Source organism: Mirounga angustirostris, unplaced genomic scaffold (assembly GCF_029215605.1).
Source record: "Mirounga angustirostris isolate CCGP_5_RB_7025 unplaced genomic scaffold, mMirAng1.0.hap1 SCAF_3, whole genome shotgun sequence".
In the NCBI taxonomy this organism is placed as follows: domain Eukaryota; kingdom Metazoa; phylum Chordata; class Mammalia; order Carnivora; family Phocidae; genus Mirounga; species Mirounga angustirostris.
This window is the reverse complement of record NW_026991711.1, coordinates 100,219,261-100,241,867: the sequence shown is the minus strand read 5'-3', so window position 1 is coordinate 100,241,867 and position 22,607 is coordinate 100,219,261. Positions and strand designations below refer to the sequence as shown.

At 43.2% G+C, this 22,607-nt stretch overlaps 1 protein-coding gene across 1 annotated transcript in view; it reads left to right on the top strand.

Moving 5' to 3' along the window:
* NCKAP5 (NCK associated protein 5) overlaps positions 1–22,607 on the top strand; it is an 824,899-nt gene that overhangs the window by 695,242 nt on the left and 107,050 nt on the right. Inside the window, exons 11-12 of the mRNA XM_045868505.3 lie at positions 13,199–13,300; positions 18,847–19,035. Coding sequence (XP_045724461.3) covers positions 13,199–13,300; positions 18,847–19,035 — 291 coding nt within the window. The remainder of the gene's footprint in view (positions 1–13,198; positions 13,301–18,846; positions 19,036–22,607) is intronic.

Genomic DNA, 22,607 nt, shown 5'->3' with positions numbered 1-22,607 from the left:
TATGGACCCAGTCTGCACCCTAGCCTAGAGCTTGATGACACACTGCACTAGGTGACATCTTCTGGGAGTCAACCATTGGCTTGCTGAATACGTGACTCACATTTTACACTCTGACTATGTTTTTATGTGCTCAAGTTGGAGGACATCTTTTTTTTTTTTTTTAAGATTTTATTTATTTATTTGACAGAGACATAGCGAGAGAGGGAACACAAGCAGGGGGAGTGGGAGAGGGAGAAGCAGGCTTCCCGCTGAGCAGGGAGCCCGATGCGGGGCTCGATCCCAGAACCCTGGGATCATGACCCGAGCCGAAGGCAGACGCTTAACGACTGAGCCACCCAGGTGCCCCGAGGACATCTTATTCCATTAGTTTTCAATCAATAGAAAAGTGTTTATGAAAAGAAATTTACCATCCCACATAAAACAGCTGAACAAAAAAAAAATAAAGATTTATATGTAATAAATGTTTTGAAGCCCTTAGGATTGTTAACATGGGACAATGGAGGAGAAATATTTATAGTCTGCAACTCACAGTCTCAGAGAAAAAACATTGTCTTTATAACCAGCTGATAATTAACAAGTGTTGAAAGCAGACCCTTAACTTTACAATAATAATTACTTCTTGGGAACCTGGATTCTCTCATCATTTCTCAAATGAGTGTAAGAGCAGTTTCTTTTCTCCGTAATGCTCCTTTCTTTGTAATATTTATAGGTCCATAACCAATTCCTTTGAAAAGTAAGAACTAAATTTTAGTATTCTCTGAGGTTGAAAATGCTGTCCACAATCTAAAATAAAAGGAAACCTCAAGAAAGATTACTTTGCATCTTTTAAGAAAGTTTCCATCAAAACAGTTTATGAGAATTAATAAATCTGTAGGGATTTGAGAAGATGGGATAATTTTAGGATTATGGTAACCGGTGACTGTCTCAGAAGAAAATAAAAAGATTATGTTATTTGTATTTATGCATCGAATATCCATTTAATACTTTACAATTTCCACCCTGGGAGATTAGGAATTTCTCTTCCCACCTTCCTCAGTGCCTGGTTCACAAATTCATAGCGTTTACCAAACATGCTTGATTAGAACAAAGTGTTGTCTGAAGCAAAAAATAAACCATGGAAACACTGTTTTATGTCTTAAGGAGAACATGCCCTTTTCCTGAATTCTCTGATGCAGTTGTAATTCCCTAATCTGTCAATAAAATGTTTGCAATATCATATCCATGTACTTTTCTCTTGGATGTTACAGTAGAGTCTTGAGTCCACTTTAGTGAGAGGATTTGCTGGAGAAAACCCCGGAGCAATTTTGACTTGAAAGTCTCGCATCACTCCTATTTCACATTCTGTTTTGAATAGCCTCTCCTAATATGCCTGAAAATAAAAAAAACCCACAAGATAGAATTTTATCTTTTATTTTTTTTTAATGTTTTATTTATTTATTCATGAGAGTCAGAGAGAGAGAGAGGCAGAGGCAGAGGGAGAAGCAGGCTCCCCGCCTAGCAGGGAGCCCGATGCGGGACTTGATCCCAGGACCCTGGGATCATGACCTGAGCCGAAGGCAGACGCTTAACCATCTGAGCCACCCAGGTGCCCCAGAATTTTAAATATAGAATATATTTAGCAAACTAATAGAAAAATAAAAATAAATCCACTTGACTTGATAAATCCTACGCAATAGCTGGAAACTGCCATTTGCCAAGAAATGATTTAACTTCGTGAAATGTATTTTACAGCTAATCCTTTAATGTCTGTTTTACATATTACCTTTCCCACTGTTAATATTGAACAATATTGTAAGCTAGTAATTTTATGCCCTATATTTCAAATTGCTATTAGGAAGCCACATAAATAACAATTTCCAACTGCTTGTTTATAATACCATGAGGCATTTCTTACCATGGGGTAAAGTTATAGTAGATTTTAAAAACGGCTGTAGGATAAAGCCACAGGGGAACCGTGATGTGGATCTGTGGCAACAAAGCCTATAAAGCAAACTGAAATTGTAAGTCTGAAGCCCTGAAAATGTACCACTTTGTATTAACTCTGAGGGGCAATGAGGCTCTGGGCCCTCAAGGAACTTGCGGCCATATTCACATATGTAATGTAGTATGTCTCCACGAATAGACAATGAATGTGGCTCCAGGCACTTGTCCTGTGAGAACCGAGGACACTGGCCTGCAAAAGGCAGATGAGTACCGAGCACAGAAGTCATTCCCATGGACGTCGGGTCCAGGTCTCCCCGCAGCACCCGAGCCGGGAAGCGCCAGGAAGGTGAATCCTGCAGCCTGTTAAGGCCCCAGCAGTTCTGTCATCTCCCAAACTCTGAATTTCATTTGTGCTCAGCTTTCTTTTAATAATATAAGGAGGCACCCATCTTATAAATAATTCCCCGTGATGTTTTTTTCGTTGTTCTCTAAAACACAGACAAGACATTTTCCCTTTCTTGGAGATTATCTTCCAGTGTTGAGCGCGAGTTCTTTGATTTTTGATGTTTCCTCATTGTAGTTGGGAGAATAGAGCAGGACCCAGGTAGGATTTCTTGCCAGCAGCCTGGAAAACGTATGAGCCCCTTTCGTTCCCCGAGGGAGTCACTCTGTGTCTTCAGGATTAGCGATTAGAGACCTCTGGAGTGCCAGCAACAATTTGCTCAGTTTGGCGAGCAGTGGGTAAGTGAAGATCCTGGATGGAACCCCCTTCCTCCCCTGCAAGGAAGAAGCATGCCTCAAAGGCACAGAAGCTTTGTGTGTGTCTCCACTGCATCTGCGTTTCCTCCCAGAGACCCTTCTAGTCCCTTCTTAACAGACCTTGCTTTGCTTGTTTACATAGATAAGCGTTGTGGAGGCCCAGAGCTAAGTTCAGCATTCAGAAAAACTGTGGGGGGTGGGCAAAGGGATGAAGGAGAAAACATGTGCTTTGGAGAGAATGATGAATTCAAGTCCTCACCCTGCTCCGTACTGACGACTCACTGCGTGACTTGCCCCAGGTCCCTGACTTGCTGAGACATCTCTCTCAATGTTCCCCTCCTGAGTTCTCCTCTGTGGTCTTGCTCAACTATTTGCAGAAAGATGTCACACTCTGTGTTCTCTAGACCTTTGCATATGTTCTGCCCAGAAGCCACCCCTGCCTTTTTTTTTCTTTCTTGGCTTCTTCACCTGAGTCATCATTTCTTGTTTGTAAAATCTCGATTTAGCCAGTTTCTCAGGAAAGCCTCCCCAGAGCCCGCTGCTAAGTTTTATGGGGCACATGACATTAAGGGTGCCCGGCGGCTGGTCTTCCTACAAACGCCTTGGTGACAGGGATGGGTTCGCTCATCACCGTGCCCTGGATAAGACATCACAGGCGCAGAGAATAGGGGCCATCAGAGGACAGGCTTACAGTCTGAGTCCAAGTTCAAATCCCTGACGGAACAGCTCCGCACCTGCTCTTGTGCTTCAGTTTTCTCATTTGAAAAATCAAAGCGGTAATAGTTTCTACCTCGTTAGGTGATTATGAGGATTAAATAAGAAAAAAAAAAATAGAAGCACTTAGTACAGCACCTGGCGTTTGGTCTATAATGGTTTGCTGTTTTTCTCCTTAGTTTTATTTTCAGTTAGATCCAAATTTATATACAAAATGGTGTTTTCCCAGAAAGAATGTAGAGCTCTACAGAGGAAGTAACATCACCAATACCAATAATATTACCAGTAATAATAATAGTGAAATAATAATAATGAAAGTATATTTTTTAATAAATGAATGATATTTGAGTATAGTAAGTGAAGATATTGCATTGTATTTCAAAGTACTTCCTTTTTTTTAGTCTTACATAGTTTATCTGGTCTACTTAATTTATATTGTTATTTTTGTAAATTTTTTAAAAGATTTATTTATTTTTATTTTGGAGAGAGAGAGATAGTGAGCATGAGCACGGGGAGGGGCAGAGGGAGAAAGAGAGACTCCTCAAACAGACTCCCCACTGAGTGCAGCATCTGACTCGGTGCGCAATCCCAGGACCCTGAGATCACCACCTGAGCCAAAATCGTGAGTCAGATGCTTCACCCACTGAGCCACATAGGTGCCCAATTTTTGTAAATTTTTTTATAACAAACTATCATAAACCAGTTTAAATTATAGAAATTAAGGGAATGAAAAAAAAAATTGAGAATGAACTCTGCACTCATACTCCCTGGGACACTATGTGACCTTAGACAAGATTTTTAACTTGTGTACCTCAGTTTCTTCACCTGCACAATGGGATTGATAATGTCCTTGCTGTGGGTTCTGATCAGCATTTAAAAGAATAATATAGGCGCTTCTGGGTGGCTCAGTCAGTTAAGCGTCTGCCTTCGGCTCAGGTCATGATCCCAGGGTCCTGGGATCGAGCCCCGCATTGGGCTCCCTGCTCAGCAGGGAGTCTGCTTCTCCCTCTCTTCCCTGCTCACGCTCTCTCTTGCTATCTCTGTCTCTCTCTTAAATAAATAAAATCTTTTTAAAAATTTTAAAAAATAAAAAATAAATAAAAGAATAATATATGTGAAACACATACTTAATGCTAAACAGCTCATTAAATGTCCACATCTCCTGATGGGAGTGAGCCAGATGAGGGGCTGAACACTGAGGCAGAAATAAACAACTCATCCTGCAAAGGAGACCAGTTCCCTTCCTTCAGAGGAGAAATAAGCAGAATGTAAATAAGCAGAATTTTCATCCCCCAAAATTAAGATAGTAGCTTCTTCCACATCTAGTGTGAGGATCCATGAGATAAGATCCAGAGCAGAGACATCACACAGTGCCCTTGTCCCCTTCGAGGAAGGAGGTGATTCATTTCTTCTTAAGAAATGGTGTGTGGATGGGGCGCCTGGGTGGCTCAGTCGGTTAAGCGACTGCCTTCAGCTCAGGTCATGATCTCAGTGTCCTGGGATTGAGCCCCATATCAGGCTCCCTGCAGGGAGTCTGCTTCTCCCTCTCGCTTTCCCTCTGTGCTCTGTCTCTCTCTCAAATAAGTAAATAAAATCTTAAAAAAAAAAAAAAAAAGGTGTGTGGGACTACAGTGACCATCACCATAATTTCCAACAGGTCTGGTAAAAATAGCAGGCGAGGTTTTCTCCCCCCGCATTTCTTTCGTTCTATGAAATCAGAGGGAAAATTTGTCCCCCCACACGTAAAAAGCAAAAGCTTTAGCAATCCAGGAGGCTTTTCAAAAATAAAGCTTGATTAAAAATGTAAAATGCAGTGTAGATAATTTTACAAAACAGCAGGGGCAATTGGAAAGCACTTATTAAAGTACCTGTTAAAGTAATTAGTGATAAAAATGGAAGTTTCACGGCACTTCTGTAACTCTTAGATCCCAGAATAGACCCAGGCTGTGCTGAATCACTTCCTCTCTCAGATCAGAGTCAAGGGAGAAGACAAAAGGGAAGCTTCAGCCAGTCTTAGGATTATTCACAGGCAGGCCAAGTGTGACTCAGTCTTTGAAACTGGCTCTCCACCTGCCCATAGGTGACCTGCTGCAGAAGTCCTAACCCTACATCCTGCTTCCCCACATTTTGCCGCTTTGCTGTTATATATGTTAAATGTTTCTGGTTCTCTTTTGTTGTTCTTTTGTGTAAAGAGACCAAGAGATTTGGAAGCTTGAGAGTGAGAACTAAGCCCCTGTTGTGTGAACATTTATTACACAGAACATCATCATATTCATATTTAACCACGTGACCAGGCTGACCCCCCCCACCCCACCCCCACTTCTGCCTCTATATCACCTTACTCTACCATGATCTCCTTTGCATATTCTGCCTTAAGAATTCTTATGTTTTTTTGTCTCATCTGTGTGTTTGGGCTCCTCATTGATATTTAGTAGGCTCCACTAATGAGCTTCCTTAAGTCTGTTCATAATTCATAGTCAAGACTCTGTACACAGTAGATGCTTCATAAATGCTTCTTGTTGAACTAATTAGAGTGGAGGCTCCCAAGGGCAAGGTCTACTGTTTTCATCCCCATCCATCTTCCTGCTGATTCTCACCCTGTGGGTCCTCAGGGCAGTGTTAATGGAATTTCAGAAGACAGGACAGATTTGAGATAGTCCAGTCATCAGTTTAAGCTGCAGAGGTCCCCCAATGAACTTCCTAGTCACCAAACCAAATACTTCCATAGGCAGCCACCAGGATAATCAGGTTGTCATGGTAGCAGGGACCCTAGAAGAAGGTTTTGAATATAGCTGTGGAATAATTGTTTCAAAAAGCAGCCTATAACCTTGGATCCCAGAGAAGAAGAAAGGAGGATGCAGAACCATGTCATTTGCAGAGGCACCATCCAGAGTGAAACAGAATGCACTCGGGGCACCTAAAGATTGATACGCAAGGCAAGTGTAAAAGTTGTCAGGAAAAATAATAATTGCAGCAGGAACTGTTGTATATGGTTAAAAAAAATAGCTATAAAAATTTCAGACTCTGAAGTGAGATCAAATCTTGATGAACATATTTTTTAAAGAGCTTCCAGGAGAACATTCGAAAGTCATACTCTGTCGCATCAGCAGGATGGCTGAAGGCAGATATTATGTTTTATCTTTGTATCCCAAAATGGAAATAATGGCATAATTAATTAAACATCAGCTTTTATCTGAAAAGATTTTGTCTCAGCTCAAATTTTTGTAAATCTAAGAAATGATAATTTAATACTCAGTTATGTAATATGCAGTTATGTAATATTCAGTTTTATAATAAATTCTTAATGGAACAGAATGAAACCTATGAAATGTGAACCAAGGGTCTGCTCTCCTGATGGCATTTGGGAGGGCTGATGAAAAATCACATTTCCTGGGGGTGCCTGGGTGGCTTAGTCAGTTGGGTGGCTGACTCTTGGTTTCAGCTCAGGTCATGATCTCAGGGTGGTGAGACTGGGCCCCCTGTAGGGCTCTGCACAGCTCGGAGTCTGCTTGTCCCTCTTCCTCCCCCTGTGCCCCTCTCCCTGCTTGCGTGCTCTCTCACTGTCTCTTAAATAAATAAATTAAATCTTAAAAAGAAAGAAGGAAGGAAGGAAGGAAAGGGGAGAGGGAAGGGAAGGGAGAAAGATCACATTTCCTGGGGAACCAGGGTAGTGCAGTCAGTTAAGCTTCTGACTCTTGGTTTTGGCTCAGGTCATGATCTCAGGGTCATGAGATCGAGCCCCACGTCACCTCTGTGCTCAGTTGGGAGTCTGCTTAAGATTTTCTCCCTCTGCTCCTCTCCCTGCTCACTCACTCTCTCTCTCAGATAAATAAATAAAATCTTTTTCAAAAATCTCATTTCCTGGGTGCCTGGGTGGCTCAGATGTTTAAGCGTCTGCCTTAGGCTCAGGTCATGATCCCAGGGTCCTGGGATCGAGTCCCTCATTGGGCTCCTTGCTCAGCAGGGAGTCTGCTTCTCCCTCTCCCTCTGCCTCTCCCCCTGCTTGTTCTCTCTCTCAAATGAATAAATAAAATCTTTAAAAAAAAAAATCTCATTTCCTGAATATGGCAAAAATGTAAGTCTAGTATGTGCATAAGGTAAAACTTTGGGGATTTTTGGATAATCATCTGGTGAGTAAAGCTTCCCAAGAAAAACGATCTTAATCAGGGCTCCACACTATTGAGGAGATTTCCTTGAACTTCCTTCCGGAGCTTTCACGTGCCTACAAAAATTGCTTTGTTACCCAACAGAAGGAACAAAGCTTATTCGCCTGATTATGTCTAATTCAGAGCCATATTTAGAACACGTCTCTTCAACCTATGCCAAATCCACCACCTGTGTTTTCTGCCCTGTAACAGAGGATATCCAGAAAGGTGGTGAACTCACAGGAAATCGTCTGAAGTTAGCAGTATCAGAAGATTCTCTGAAGATTTCATAATAGCACACTCCAGACTTGCTTTCCTTGTGGTGGGATTAAAGGAGATGAAACAAGCCTGGGGCTGAGTTGAGGGAGTAGGAGTGGGGCTCTAGGAAGCTTCCTGGAAGCTGTGAGTTGAGATCAGCTCTTCAAAGTGGAGAGAAGGGGATCTGCAAACAAAGCTGAAGGTGAAGAAGCTATGAATTCTTCCTTCGAGATATCAGCCCAGAATCCAGGCCGCTAGATTTGCAAGTGAGGGTGAGCCCTTAAATAAGGCCACGTCCAAATAGGCAAGATACGTGGGAGTAGCAGCACTCAGCAAAGGGGAGCAAGGTGCCCTGATATCCCATCTCCTGGGCTGAGGATGCTGAACAGTTAAAGACACCAGTGGTAACTGGGCAGATTTTGAGAAGTCCCTCCATCCTTCTTCCAAATATCCTACCATGAACTTCTGAGGGTAGAAAATGCCTTCAAATGAGTAGAGCATATTGTGAACAGAAATGTGGTCACTGAAGGTTTAGTAGTAATTCATGTGGCAATAGCAGACCTTCTCACTTTATAAATAAAACAGGAACTCAAGAATTGTGGGCATAGAAGCCATCGCCTCTAACTGGGAGACCTTTTTCACGAAGAGAAGAAAGTAACTCTAGAGAATATACAACAAGCCCCGGGTAGAATTCAGGTTATGCATACTTGTAGTGTCCACCAAGGTCAAGTAAATCAAGGGGATTGAGGCAGATCAGATTAAAAACACTAATTCACGTGTACCTCTGCTGCTGAATCTAAATTACTCATGTTGGTAGATTCCATTAATCAGATATATGCCATATTCACTCCCATAACTTCTCTTTTGTACAGATACTTGGATTTTAATAGTTAGAGGGGAGAATAATTATATGCATGATTACGGTCTTAGATTAATTCTCTCACCAAATCTGACTAAAGAGAAGAGAGCAAAGTCCTTTCCTCTTTTTTTTTTTTTTTAAGATTTTATTTATTTATTCATGAGAGACAGAGAGAGAGACAGAGGCAGAGGGAGAAGCAGGCTCCCCGCAGAGCAGGGACCCCGATGCGGGACTCGATCCCAGGATCCTGGGATCATGACCTGAGCTGAAGGCAGACGCTTAACCGACTGAGCCACCCAGGCGTCCCAAGTCCTTTCCTCTTTACATCTTATGCTGAGTTAATAACTTCTGAGATCCTGGCATGAAAAAATCCGCACGTTCCTTTTCAAACTTTAGGAGGTACATCAGTAGGTGCAAACGCTGCTTGTCACCCTATTTTACTGGATTTTTCCAGCCTGGTTTCCCATGCTGCCCGAATTTCTCCAATAAAGATCCGCTTTTTACCCTCACCTTGTGCCCCTGAATAAGGATTCAGTGTCTTTGCGGCCTCAGCCATCAAGGCCTTAATCTTAAGACCTCATTTCCATGCTGAGCAAAACCCAGAGGCAGAATTCTGTTAAATGCAAGGAGACTTCACTGGGCACCTGCAGAACGGCAGCTCCGCGAGTGAGGAGAGAAGCAGGCGATGGGAAACTGGCCCTCCAGCCCAGCTCGGAAGCCCAAGGGCACAGTGGGCTCCCGTCCCCGCTGACATCATTAACCGGAGAGGGGCGGACTCCATGTCTGCTGCTCTGGTGGCTCCATCTTTAACACATGGCTTGTGAGTTTGCTCTGCTTAGTTGGCTGCATCAAGCCAGTGGAAGGGGAAAGAGCATGGCACCCCCCATGCTGAAGATAGTCCTGGGCCAGGAGAGACATCGTTTTTGCTCACACGCCACTGGCTAGAGCTATGTCATAAGACCACACCAGCTGCAAAGGAGGCTGGGAGATGCAGTCCAGCTTTGTGCCCAGAGAGAAGCGGGAATCCGTTCCATGACGCGTAGCCAGTCCCTGCTACAGGGACAAAGCAGAAATACAGGGTTTGTCCTGCATTCTCACAGAGCCCATCATCCTGTTAGGAAAATAGACCCAAACATGGGAGCAATTCAGTAATCATGCCCCTCAGCTATGGCCAGAATGGACCAGGGATATCATCTGGCTAGGTGTGGAAGCCAGTATGGCCTAGAGATGACAGTCTTATGGAAAGGGTTTTAATGCAATCCTGCATGATGAGCAGGTCTCAGGTGGGTGGGTAGGAGCAGGGAGAGCGCACCATGTGAAAATAGACAAAAGCATCAGCTCAGAAGTGAGAGGGTCTCATTCCAGAGACAATGAGACTAGTCTGCCAGGAAGGGAGGGGTAGTCTGTTCTCATCAAAGAGAGCGTTTGAGCGAAAAGATCTCACTGACCTCTGGTTAGGAAATGTGTGAGGCCGGGAGTCTCTGTTTCTAAGACCAAGTGGAATCTCAGTTACAGAGATAATATAAGAGGCGATGTGAGGTCAATTTGAAACCTATACTGAATAATCTGGCTACCTCTCGAGTCTAAAACGTTAAAAAAAAAAAAATCATATCTCAATCCAAGATTCCTCTAGCTTTTCAGGTTAAAAATTCTAAGTTTGAATTATTTCAGGTGAGAGATGTTAATCCAGGTGGACACTAATAGTGAACATGACCTATAAGTAGATATGTGCTGAGAATTTTCCCTCTAAGCACGTAGACTTCTTTCAAGAGGTCACGGTATTCTCCTGTCAGTTTTACTCTTTCTGACAATAGCTTTAATTGAATTCCCCATGTATACCTTCTACCTACTTTGCACCGAGCCCTTTATTAAGCACAGATAACATCACAGTACCAGTTTGAAAAGCGATGTGCTTATTCTCTTATATACCCCGTATGCGCGTTCTGTGAGAATACATTTATTATAATATAAAATACAGCTATATAGGTGTGAAAATATAACCCTTTCATAAAAATTCTTATTTTAAGAAAGTGTAACACCACCAACAAAAAAGAATTGGAACATCTCTGAGCTTTCATGGTTATTTAAAGCAAGTTGTGCGAAAAGATGATATTTACATACCATTTTCTTGCCTATGACCTTAACACAGAAATAGATTTTGTTTGCCAAGTCAATTTGTATTTGCCTTATATATGTGGAAACTATAACAACAGAGGATTCACGTGTGCCTTAGCATTCAAGAGATTACCTAGTACCACCAACTCTCAGTTTTGACAACTAATTGGTGAATTGGTTAGTTCTGTGAATTTCAGTGTACTCTCTTACCTAGTCTTGGTCCTGACTATGGCAACTCCTCTCCCTACCTGTAGAGTAGGTTCAACAGCCACTCCCATCCCTCTGTCACCAGGGAGGAATCTGAGACAGAGAGCTTCAGTTACATTCCCAAGACCTAGTAACACTGAGCCTCAGACGGAGCTGAAGCTCAGGTCACCTGTCCCCTTGTCCCAGGACCTGTCCCCTCTCCCACACAGTGTTACTGACTTCAACTGAGAGGAACTGAGTGTTTGGGTATAAACTGCTAAAATATAACATCATTTAGGAGGATGCATTTATACATATATTCATGCAGAAAGCAAAGGATGACATCATGTATTTGATAAGGAGTGAAGAGCAACCATGAACCAAATTACCTTAGATGTCTAAACTAGAAAGACTTTTCCCTAAAATCACATGACATACCACTTAAATTCATCATTTCTTTTCTTGAATGTCATTTCCTATAACTTCTTGGACTGTTTGCATATTGATAAGTGTTTCCTTAGGTCTCAGAACATTATCATTCTTTTGGTACTCTCTCAAGCTTTAAAACCTATATGTGGGTGGGAAAAATATAAAGACATCTTTTTCTTTATGGACTACAACAAGTATCAGTAGGGTACTTGCTACTCACTGAGTATTACACACTGTGACAGGTCCCGGGGATTAAATGACTGTTGCCCCCAGGTGATTCAGTTTCTAGAGGGAGCTTGGGGTAAGGATTATAAAAATCATGCAGAAACAACATCCTGATTGTAGTTACCTATTGATGCCTTAGCTCTGTTGGAGAAATTAGAATTTTCAAAATAACAGGCAACCAAGATTAGGATTTAAGCCCTTTTTGGTGAAAGTGGCTCCCAAACAGATTGGGAGAAGCCCAAGTATTGGTCTGAAGCAAAGAGTGATTTAGAGCTTCACTGGGAAGAAGGAGGACGATCCATAGCAGAAAAAAATACCTTTGCTCCTGCAGAGGGATGCAACACAGTCCTACCTGGGCGCCCTCCCTCTATCTGCTGCTGTAGCCTTGTTTGTTGAGTGGCCAGCGAAGCAAGTACACACGGCTCTCACACAAGTTCAGGCTGCGGGGAGTAGTCTGATGGAGAACGTAGTGAATGTGCCTCGTGTTCGTGGAGTTCATGGTCCCTGTTGACAACATGGTAGGTCTGCGGGGACAGAGGGACCCGTGGGGCCACCCCTGTACTCCAAGATGATCCTAACATTAATTAGTGGCACAGAATCTGAGACATTTCCTAGATCAACATCAGTATGCAGCAAGGCCTTTCCAGGGAGGAAAAGGAACAGAAAAACTTTGCAGAGGTGAGGGTGGCATGCTTAGCCACATTATTTACCTACTCGATTTGATTTTTTAGTGTCTGAAGTCACAAAAGTTGTAACCAAGACAAACCAGGCTACAAGTACCATTTTAAAATGTCATCAGCCTAGCAGAAACATTAGACGTAAATCAAGAGTTTTATTGTATTTGCAATTAAACAGATCAAATTTAATATCCACAGAAAAGCCTTAGTAATTAGTATAAAGATTAATATAGTGAAATGTCCCTGGTTTAGCCGGCCTCCACAGCAAAGCTGAAATAAAGAATTGAGTATATAATCAAATAGCATGTGAATATTAATGCACAAAATCCTCCAAGTCCCCAGATCCCAGATGCAATTATTTTCTATTCACATTAATTGTTCCTAACAGATGACATTAATGACTTTGAGTTAAAATGTGTCCAAGGGAAGATTTCACAAGATCAATGCTGTTTAAAAATAAGGTCACTTTTATAATTATTTGCTCAGATTTTAACCGCTGCTCAACATAATAAGGTTAACATGGGGATTGTTTTCTAATGTGAATATCAAAAGTTAATTTTCATACTAGCCTGTAAGTGTATTGGATGATTCACATTTTTCCTGCTACTTATTTTCCACCTACTACTTCCTTTTTCCTACTACTGATTTTCCAACACAGATGACTGACAGACTGTGATTATTATTTATAAGTTCGAGTTTGCACATATATAGATATATCTATATATATCTATATATATCTATATATATATTATGGGTTGCCGATAAACCAGAATAAACTTCTTTGAGTTAGGCTATGTATTATCTAATCTAGAAACGTCAGCTCCTTGGAGATTTAGCTGTCGGAGGCAGGATTTTGAAACAAACAATTAAGTCATCACTATGCAGTGTTTCTGCTTGTTTTTACCTAGAAACTTCACTCACGCATCTTAGATCTTTCATCCGGAGATTTGCTTTCAGATGTGGAAAGAAGCCGAAGTCTGACGCGGTCACGGACTGATGTTGAGATGCATGTGAGTATCCCTCTTACCTTCAGATCGCTTGTTTAGGTTATTTTCCTTCCATCAAATATGATGTCACAAGTGAACCATAAAGTGCATCCTTGAAGCATTGTCAGGCAGATAAAAATACCTCCCTTTCTTGTGTTCTCTGAAATTCAATATCATGTCCCCCAGCTGATAGAGTAAGCAGAAAGTGTCACTCCCGGCAAAAATACCATAAATCTTGGCTTTGTCCCCAAGATACCTTTTTGAGTATTGATTACATCTCAAAGTCTCTGAGAAATGGTCAAGGAGCTTTTTATTAAAGCCCATGGCCTATATTATTCATCCTACTTTTATGATATATTATGTATGAACTTTTAAAAATTCATGGGCTAGGGGCGCCTGGGTGGCTCAGTCGTTAAGCGTCTGCCTTCGGCTCAGGTCATGATCCAGGGTCCTGGGATCGAGCCCCGCATCGGGCTCCCTGCTCGGCGGAGAGCCTGCTTCTTCCTCTCCCACTTCCTCTGCTTGTGTTCCCTCTCTCGCTGTGTCTCTCTCTGTCAAATAAATAAAATCTTAAAAAAAAAAAAAAAAATTCATGGGCTATACATTTTTTTTCTTTAGCTAGGGTTAGCTTTGTGCTTATTTGGCAAAACTTTAACCAGCGTGGCTTTTAACTCTCATTGACATAAAGCAAGTAACTTGGAAAATACAAGAGCCAAATAAATATGTAATGAAAAATGTTAGGCCTAAAACAATGACGGATGAACATTTGTGGATAATTGGCTTTTGATTTTACTGTATAATTTTATCAGTGTACAGAGGATATTCTGTATTGAAGGTAAATATTCTCAGTTTAGAATGGAATTAAATTTCAGTGGAATGCTGTCACTTTAAACACTCATGAAGACCTTAATGGCATCCAGTCTATCACAGGGCCTTAAGGTCAGGAATTTTTTAAGTGTGCAGTTTTTCCACAAGAAACTCTTGCCATCATTCTCCCTGTCTCCTTTTTTTAACTGAAATTGCGGATTTTGTAGTGCATTTTTCACACTGATGTTAAAGCCTACGAGTCACCCACGGTAATAATCTAAAACACACAGTGAGAAAAGTACATTTCGAATAGTGCAAGCAGGGGGTATTTTGCCAGTGAAGTCCACATAAGTAAGATAACGTTACAGTGGAAACCACTATACATTTTCTTGGGCAGAGAATAATTTTAATAATAATCATTATCTGTTACTAATTAAACTCTTCCCAGTTGGGTGCTTGGTGGTCAGTATTCGTCCAGGAGTTCTGCTTATTGTCAAGGGCCTTACTTGGTGGTATAGCAGAGGGGCTAAGACCTGGGCCCAATATTAGAGTGTTGTACTGGCCGGGGGACCTTATGCAAGATCTTAATGCCTCTGTGCCTCAATTTCCTCATCTGAAAAACGAGCATAATGATACTTCTTTTCTGTTTCTGAAAACTGTGGTGAGGATGACATGACATAAAATGCAGGTACCACGGTGCTTGCTAGCAACATTAGGACAATAATAGGATCTCTGCTGTTTAGCCCTCTTCCATTCTTCTTCTTCGAACTTGGTACTATGCCTCAGCCACAGAACACCGTGGCAGAGATGGGGAATGATACCAGAGAGGTATCTGCTAGCATGTCTCTCCAGAAGCTTGTGTCAGGACTTCCCAGAAACAAAGTGCACCCACACTTTTGGCTTTTGCTCAGCCCTGTTCTGGTGTACTAGGCGTCAGACAACACTGGTACAGTAAGTACAATATAGCGTCTCTTTTTTTTTTTTTTTTAAGATTTTATTTATTTATTTGACAGAGGGAGACACAGCGAGAGAGGGAACACAAGCAGGGGGAGTGGGGGAGGGAGAAGCAGGCTTCCCGCCGAGCAGGGAGCCCGATGTGGGACTCGATCCCAGGATCCTGGGATCATGACCTGAGCCGAAGGCAGACACTCAACGACTGAGCCACCCAGGCGCCCACAATATAGCGTCTCTTTGGGAGACTATAAACTTAGGATTTAGTTTGAGAGTCAAGACGTGTATCTAAAAAAATACTAATAGTAGCAACACCTGAATGTTACTAAGCATTATTATATGCGAGGGGCAGTTCAGGTTTCACAGGGATCTTAGGTGGTCTGTGCTTTCCTCATCTCCATTTACAAAGAAAGAAATTGAGGCATAGAAGGGTTAAGTAACTTTCCCAAGGTCAAGGAGTTAGTAAGTAGAAGAGCTAGGATTTCAGCCTAGTAAATGGCCTTAGAGTTCAAGCACTCAACCACAGAGCAGTTATTCACTGCAGTAGATAATCCTGCTTGATAATCATATGCACATGAAGGAAACTGCAGGAAAAAGGAGCTCGCCTTGCAGCCATGATGTCAGAGATTCTGGATCCCTTATTAAATTCAAACATTGATTGTTTAAGGTGGGGGAAATACAATGTCCCAGTATGGAGGACTGGCCCTCTTTTTTTTTTTTTTTTTAAGATTTTATTTATTCAATTGAGAGAGAGAGTACATGCACACAAGTAGGGGGTTGGCTGAGGGAGAAGGAGAGGCAGACTCTCTGCTGAGCTGTTGGCTGAGGAAGAAGGAGAGGCAGACTCTCTGCTGAGCTGGGAGCCAGAGCCAGAGGCGGGGCTCTATCCAAGACCCTGAGATCATGACCTGATTAGAAGGCAGATGCTTAACCTACTGAGCCACCCAGGCGCCCCTAGCCCTCTTCTTTGTAAGGAATTACTCGGTAATTGCCCCGCCACGCGCACGCGCACACACACACACACACACACACACACACACACCCTCTCCCCAGTGCACTGGCCCATGGGTAGGCTTCGACCATTCCCTTCATCCTGCTCCACACAGTCCAGGTCAGCCTGTGAGGTGACACAACTCGCTACCAAGTAACCCACATAGGAGGTAGACCCGTCTCATAGCTTCCCCTCAGGGCTTTCTACTCAAAGTCCTAGACCAGCAGCATCAAAGCATCTGGGAGTGTCCCCAAAATACTACATCTCCAGTTCCACCTCAGAATGCCTGAATCAGTATCTGCATTTAGCAAGATCGCACATGATACATGTGCATGCTGAGTCCGAGAAGCCTGCACTTCTCTGCTTGCCACCCCCAACCCCACCTGCCTCTACACCGCACTGATGGGCCTTCCCCACCTCCCCGAAGTATCCTCCATCCCATCTGGGCATCTCAAGTTCATGGTCAAGGCAGAAGCAGCAGCAGTTCCTTCCTTTGCTAGCTCTGAGGTCAAATTTCCTGTTCTCTGAATCCAGCATCATCCCGGAGGTACACACAGGGGCAACAACTGGGAGAATCCGATGCTTGTGTGTAGAAAGAGGCCTGCGAATTGAGTTGAGTTGTAAAAACAGATACCATGTTGAGAGGTGTGGTGGGAAGGAACAGGTGGGGAAGAGAGAGGGAAATCACATAAGCTTCAGTACTTCGGGAAAAGGTGGAGCCCAAGCTGTAACCAGAAGCTGTGCAGAGCGTGAAGACGGCATATTTTCTAGAAAAGTTTAGATCTGGATGGCCTCGCGCAGGACACAGACACAGTCTCTCTCTGGAGACAGACCTACCCGTCAGAGCAGAGGCAGTCCTAAAGAAAACCACCACGCCGCTTAATCGAACGACAAAATAGGCGAGAGGTTTGGGGATGGCGAACGTGGAAAGCACGCAAGTAGAAGTAGAGCATGATGTATGACTTCTGGAAGCTTGTTCCAGATATGTGCAGTGGCTGATGCGTCAGGGTTGGGCCCTCCCACACAACGGCATGGCTGCCTGTAGGCATCAGTCGCGACACAAATACAAACTCGCCTTAACCAAGCCACGTGCAGCAGTAAACGAGGTCATAAATCAACGGATATTGGTGAATGCTCCATTTTAAGACAAGTTTCTTCTTTCTGTGAGCTTCAGAGCCGGATTTCTAGGGGGTCGAGAATAGAGTAGTAAAATTTCTTGGCATTTTTAGATCACTTAAAGCGATGGTTTTGCAGCAAAAATGAGATATTGAGAGCAGGCAGATGCCTGATACTGAACATCTAACCTTGTGAAGCATTATGGATATTGATTAGAGCTGAAATTAAACATACCCTCTGTACTTACACGGGGGGGTTAGCATGTACCTCGAGTACTCCCAGGACAGCACGCCTTGCCTTCCTCAAGTGGGTGTTTGGTCACGGTCAGCTGGAACCGTCAGCTGGAATTGCATTTGGAGAACAGTGATAAGTACTCAGGTACTAAAGGCGCCTGTAAGGTGTCAATAAGTTGCATAACTAAGAGGCTTTGCCATTCTACGAATGACACAAAGACAGATGGTTCCCCATCAAAGACTTCCCGAGACAAGCTTTATATAGATTGGAGGGTGGAATGAGACTGTAAGGAGAGACTTTGTTCTCGTGATCAGGATGCTAAATTAATTTCGCTTGTCCAGCCTTGGAGCTTCATCTGTTACATTAGGGGCTGAGAAGGTGACTATCAAGATGTGCTGGATGTTTACAATTCTGTCGCCTGTGCCTCTACAGACCCTCCAGAATTCTGACCTCCTGGATCTTTTGCAGGGAATCCAAATCTAGTCAATGTGACAGTTTTTATCATTTGGGCAACCAGCTGATATGAAAAGTTCTGTAACCTTTACAGCAGAACCTCATGATTCTGCCCTAGAGTTCCACTTGTTTCCATGGCTTCCTGGGCCTTTGATTCCTGACTTGGAATGAGGCTGTCAGAGCCATAGGGGACCCTGGGAGTGATCTGGTAGAACTCCCTCCCCTACAAAGGAAGACCTTGAGGTCCATGGAAGTTAAATGATTTCTTTGCTCAATATCTCATACCACTGGCAATGTGACATCCAGGTCGCTAGACTCCCAGTCTAGTGCTCATGCTCTTGAACCCCACAACCAAAGATGCTACCCTGTCTTCATTCTTCTGGACTATTAGTCGTGTCTTAAAATTGATCTGATTCTTTGACCAGTATGCCTGGATAAAGGAGGAAACTTCCATTGTGGTAATTCTGCCTAAGGGTGATGGCAGCTCATCATAATCAAGCACCTACTTAGGCCAGGTACTTTGCAATATGCTTCTAATCTGGAACCCCATTTGGTCTTTGCAGTAACCCCATAACGTAGGCAGTGTTATCATTATTCACTTTTTTTTTTTAAAGATTTTATTTATTTATTTGAGAGAGAGAATGAGAGAGAGAGAGCATGAGAGGGGGGAGGGTCAGAGGGAGAAGCAGACTCCCTGCCGAGCAGGGAGCCCGATGCGGGACTTGATCCCAGGACTCCAGGATCATGACCTGAGCCGAAGGCAGTCGCTTAAACCAACTGAGCCACCCAGGCGCCCCCATTATTCACTTTTTTAAAAATGTAGCTCTAAGGGATTAAATAATCCCTCCTAGTGTGTTAGTAAGAGGCAGAGCCAAGATTGGAACCCCTAGTCTGTCTGACCCAAAAGCTGGGCTTCTCATCACTGGGCTACCTTCCTTTCTACCTCAGTATGATGTTGACTTGGTATCCGCTGTCCCCGAAGCAAAGCCCTTGCTCAGAGCTCTCCTGCTTTTTTTAGGAATGCCAGCCAAATGCAAAATCAGGAGTCCGGGCTTTGAAATGCCCTGGTTTGGGGGTTGTCATCCCTGGTCATCTCTGTCCTCGAAACAGCTGCAGCAGCAGTGAGCTGTCCCTTTCGAGCACCTGCAGCGAGTACTCCAGTGGTTCCTCCTACACGTGGCATGATGGAAAGAACCTCAGGAAAAGGGTAAGGCTCCTTTCAAGGCACTTTATCATCAGAGTGAGCCAGAGAAGAATCCTCTTCCGGTAGGAAGGTGGAAAGTGGGTGGGAGAGCTAAGAAGGGAATGACCCTTTGCTTAGTACCTGGTTCATTTACTCCTCACAAAACTAGACACGGGGATCTCATTTTCTCCATGATATGGGAGAGGAAGCTGGTTCATAAAGGTTAAATCACTTGCCAGAAGTCACACAGCAAGTGAGGAGTAGAGGGATGATTTGACCCAAATGACTTGGATGGCATGGGAGGGAGTTTGGAGGAGGAAGAATTTTCCTTCTGTGCTTTGCTGGAGCCCACCAAGCTCATAGATTTATATCAAGTTGGAACGCAGAGCCCTGGCCTAATGGAACTGACCACGCTCCAGACCAACTCAGACATTTCCAATTAGTTTTATGGACACTCTCTATCACTGTGACGCTCAGAGAGACTTGTAAATGTCCACTGCAAATGAGAGTAAGCAAGGCCACTTGCCAAGCCATCCCAGCCTGAGCATCCCTTGAGAACTCAAAGAGAATATTACCCCCCCACCAGACAATAGGGAGGTGGTGCATCATCTCAGAATAAATGACCAAAATTTTGAAAGTATCATTAGCTTTGTCGGAATTTACTACTCAAGCATAGCGTGTATTATATTGACCTCCTTTTCTCAATTTTATAGCCTCATAAAACACTAATTGACTATAAATTGGAGGGCGGTATGGCAGAGAGAGAAAATACCATATTGGGCGACAGGGACCGTGGCTTCCGTGGAGGTAGGCATGCCCCTGCTCAGATGCCAGGAGTCCTTGTACTGGGTTATTTACCAACTCTTGCTGCTCCATGGCTCCCATCTGCAAAGGGGGCCCACATGACTGAAGATTCTTTCAGGCTCCGAACGAACACCTTTGCACACTGGGGTAAGCCGAATGTTTGGAATAGCTGTCTTTGCAGCTTCCCGATGTTGAAGAGAAGCAAAGAGTACACAAGCATGGAAACCCTGAATCAGAAGGCTTGGAGGTCATGTTTCTATCATTTGTGTAAACTCCATTTATGATTTGGAAGCGTAGAAACCAGGAAGAGTCCGTAACTGCCAGAAAATAGTAGTGAGGGAGTAGCTTTGTCATATTCTGAATAAGAACTTGGAAAAAGATTTCGAGCTTGAATTTCAAGCTTATTCCCTTGGACTCAGCCTGCTAATTTGAAGTGTGTATATTATCAGAGTCGTTCCTTCTGAGCGGATGTTCAGAGTTCTGAGTAATGTCTGCTGGGGCCTGGCTCTTAACACATTGGGAAGCCCGGTCAGGGATGTTCCCTGTCTTTGTTGTTGTCACGGGCTCCATGGCCCCTGATCTGCTCTCTTCACTCACCTTCTTCCTCCCTCTCCTACTCAGAGCCTTAATCTTGTCTTTCTTTGTCTTGCCTTGACTTTTTTTTTCTGAAATTCTTCCAATTTGAATAATCTTTGATCTTGTAGGGAAACCTCTTCCCTGAAAACAGAGAAATTAAGTTCTTCTGCACTTTGTACACACTCAGGTGGCCGTGATCTGGAGATGTCACAGGGAAGAGTCCCAGTTCTCAAGGATCCAGCAAACTGGACCCACCCCCATCGAGACATTTAAATTTATATTATTTCAGGAACTTCTACAGTGCTTACCATGTGCCATGTACTCATTTAGTATTCACTTAAATAATAAACTCATAGAATATGAATTTGAATGGGACTACAATATTAACTTACAGAATAATAAATATATGACCAGTGGCTCTTTTATAATTCACAAGTATTTTTTTTAATATTGTTCTGTATGGAAACAGAAAGGAAGCCTGCATGAGATGCATTAGGCTGCCCTACATGGAGGAATCTGGATCTAAGTCACAAGTACTTACCATGTGGGATGCAGCCTTGGTATAGTATTTCACAAGTATTAGCTCATTCAGTGCTCATAAGAGCCTAGGTGAATAGGCTCTCCTATTGCCCTATTATACAGATGAGAAAATGGAGGTGCTGAGAAATTAAGTAGCTAGCCAAAGTTCTCATGGCTAGTAAGTGGCAGAGCTGGCTAGTTGGTTCCAGAACTTTCACTCTTTACCATTCTGCTCTAGTGGCTTTGTTGAAACAGCCAAGCTTGGGATGGATTGTTATATTAAGACCAAGAATGTCCTTTAAGGAAAAATGTGTAGAACTGTTCTCCAGTCAAGAAATAAGAAAGGACTGTGGGCATCAAACCCAGGCCCCTGCTTTATCAGGTGCACCCTTCAGCCAATTCCACTGCTCCCAAGAACAGCTGTTTTCCAAGCAAAGCATGAAGCTCTCTGTGGGAATGTCAGCTCCTGCTCCCATCTCTCCTTCAGGGGATGCACGCTCTTTTTATTTCTGTTTTTTTCAATTTTCCAGACTGTCCCAAACTTTTCTCAAGTTATTAAATACCATAACATCCTGTGGAAAACTGATCGAGGAATGTGACTAATCTCACAGGATGAGAGCCCGGGGCCCTGGGAGGTTTGTAGCCATTGGCCCTGGGATGAATCAGACTGCAGGGGGGAAGGGTATGAAGAAGCAGGGGGAGGTGGGCTGAGCACATCTTCCATGGGTTGAACAAATCTGCCCTTTTCAAGCTCTTGCAGGTACTTTTGCTGGCTTCTCTTCTTATTGTGAATGTGACTCTCAGGATCATGGAAATTCTTTGAAATCCAAGCAGCAGCAGCTGCCTATGTCAGTCTCTAATACCCAAACTCATTAACGGGATTTCTCCTGATTTCCAAAGAAATTTTTAATGGTGTAGAGGAAAAGGAGAGGAAAGGGGTAGCATCACCAAATAGCATCCATCCACAGCGACTTCTGACCCTGGAGAATTTTCTGGAGAAAATATATAATTTGACTTAAAAACAATAAACATATAACAGATAAAAAAACAAATAAACACCATATGTTGTTGTTGATAGCAAGAGTAATTTTAATGGAAATGTCTTAAATGTAAGCAAATGTTCACCGCTTACTAAAAGGCCAAGGTTCCAATGTAAGTTTCTGACACTCTTTCAACTTCTGCATACAAGCACACGGTCTGTGTTCAGTTACGGGGTGGGAGCAGCTAGTGTGGAGATGCCAATGGGAGTTGCACTCTTAGCCAAGATGGGCACAGAGCACACATCTGAAACCACCAGATTCACTCACCAAAGTTCTTCACCATTAATCATACAGCCTTAAAAAAAAAAAAAAAAAAAAAAAAAGACTGGGGTCGGTGGTCTGTGCCCAAATCCACTGATTTCCCTGAGTCTTGGTTTATGATTAAACTCTGCAGGTTCCATTCAAGAAAGGGGCGTGAGGAGACCCTACAGTCTCTATTAGGACCTTGACTAATACAGAGGAGAGAACAGAGGTCCAGCTTGGCTCCGGTATCATGGCATCGTCAATAGGCGTGCAGGTGCTAGAGCCAGCCTGCCTGGGTGCGAATCGCCGCACCATCACTCTGGAACTGAGTCATAGGAAGAGCCCGGGAAACCAGAGCAGAAACCGTTGTTCCAGCTTATCCTTAACTGTGTGATCTCTAGCAGACTAACCATG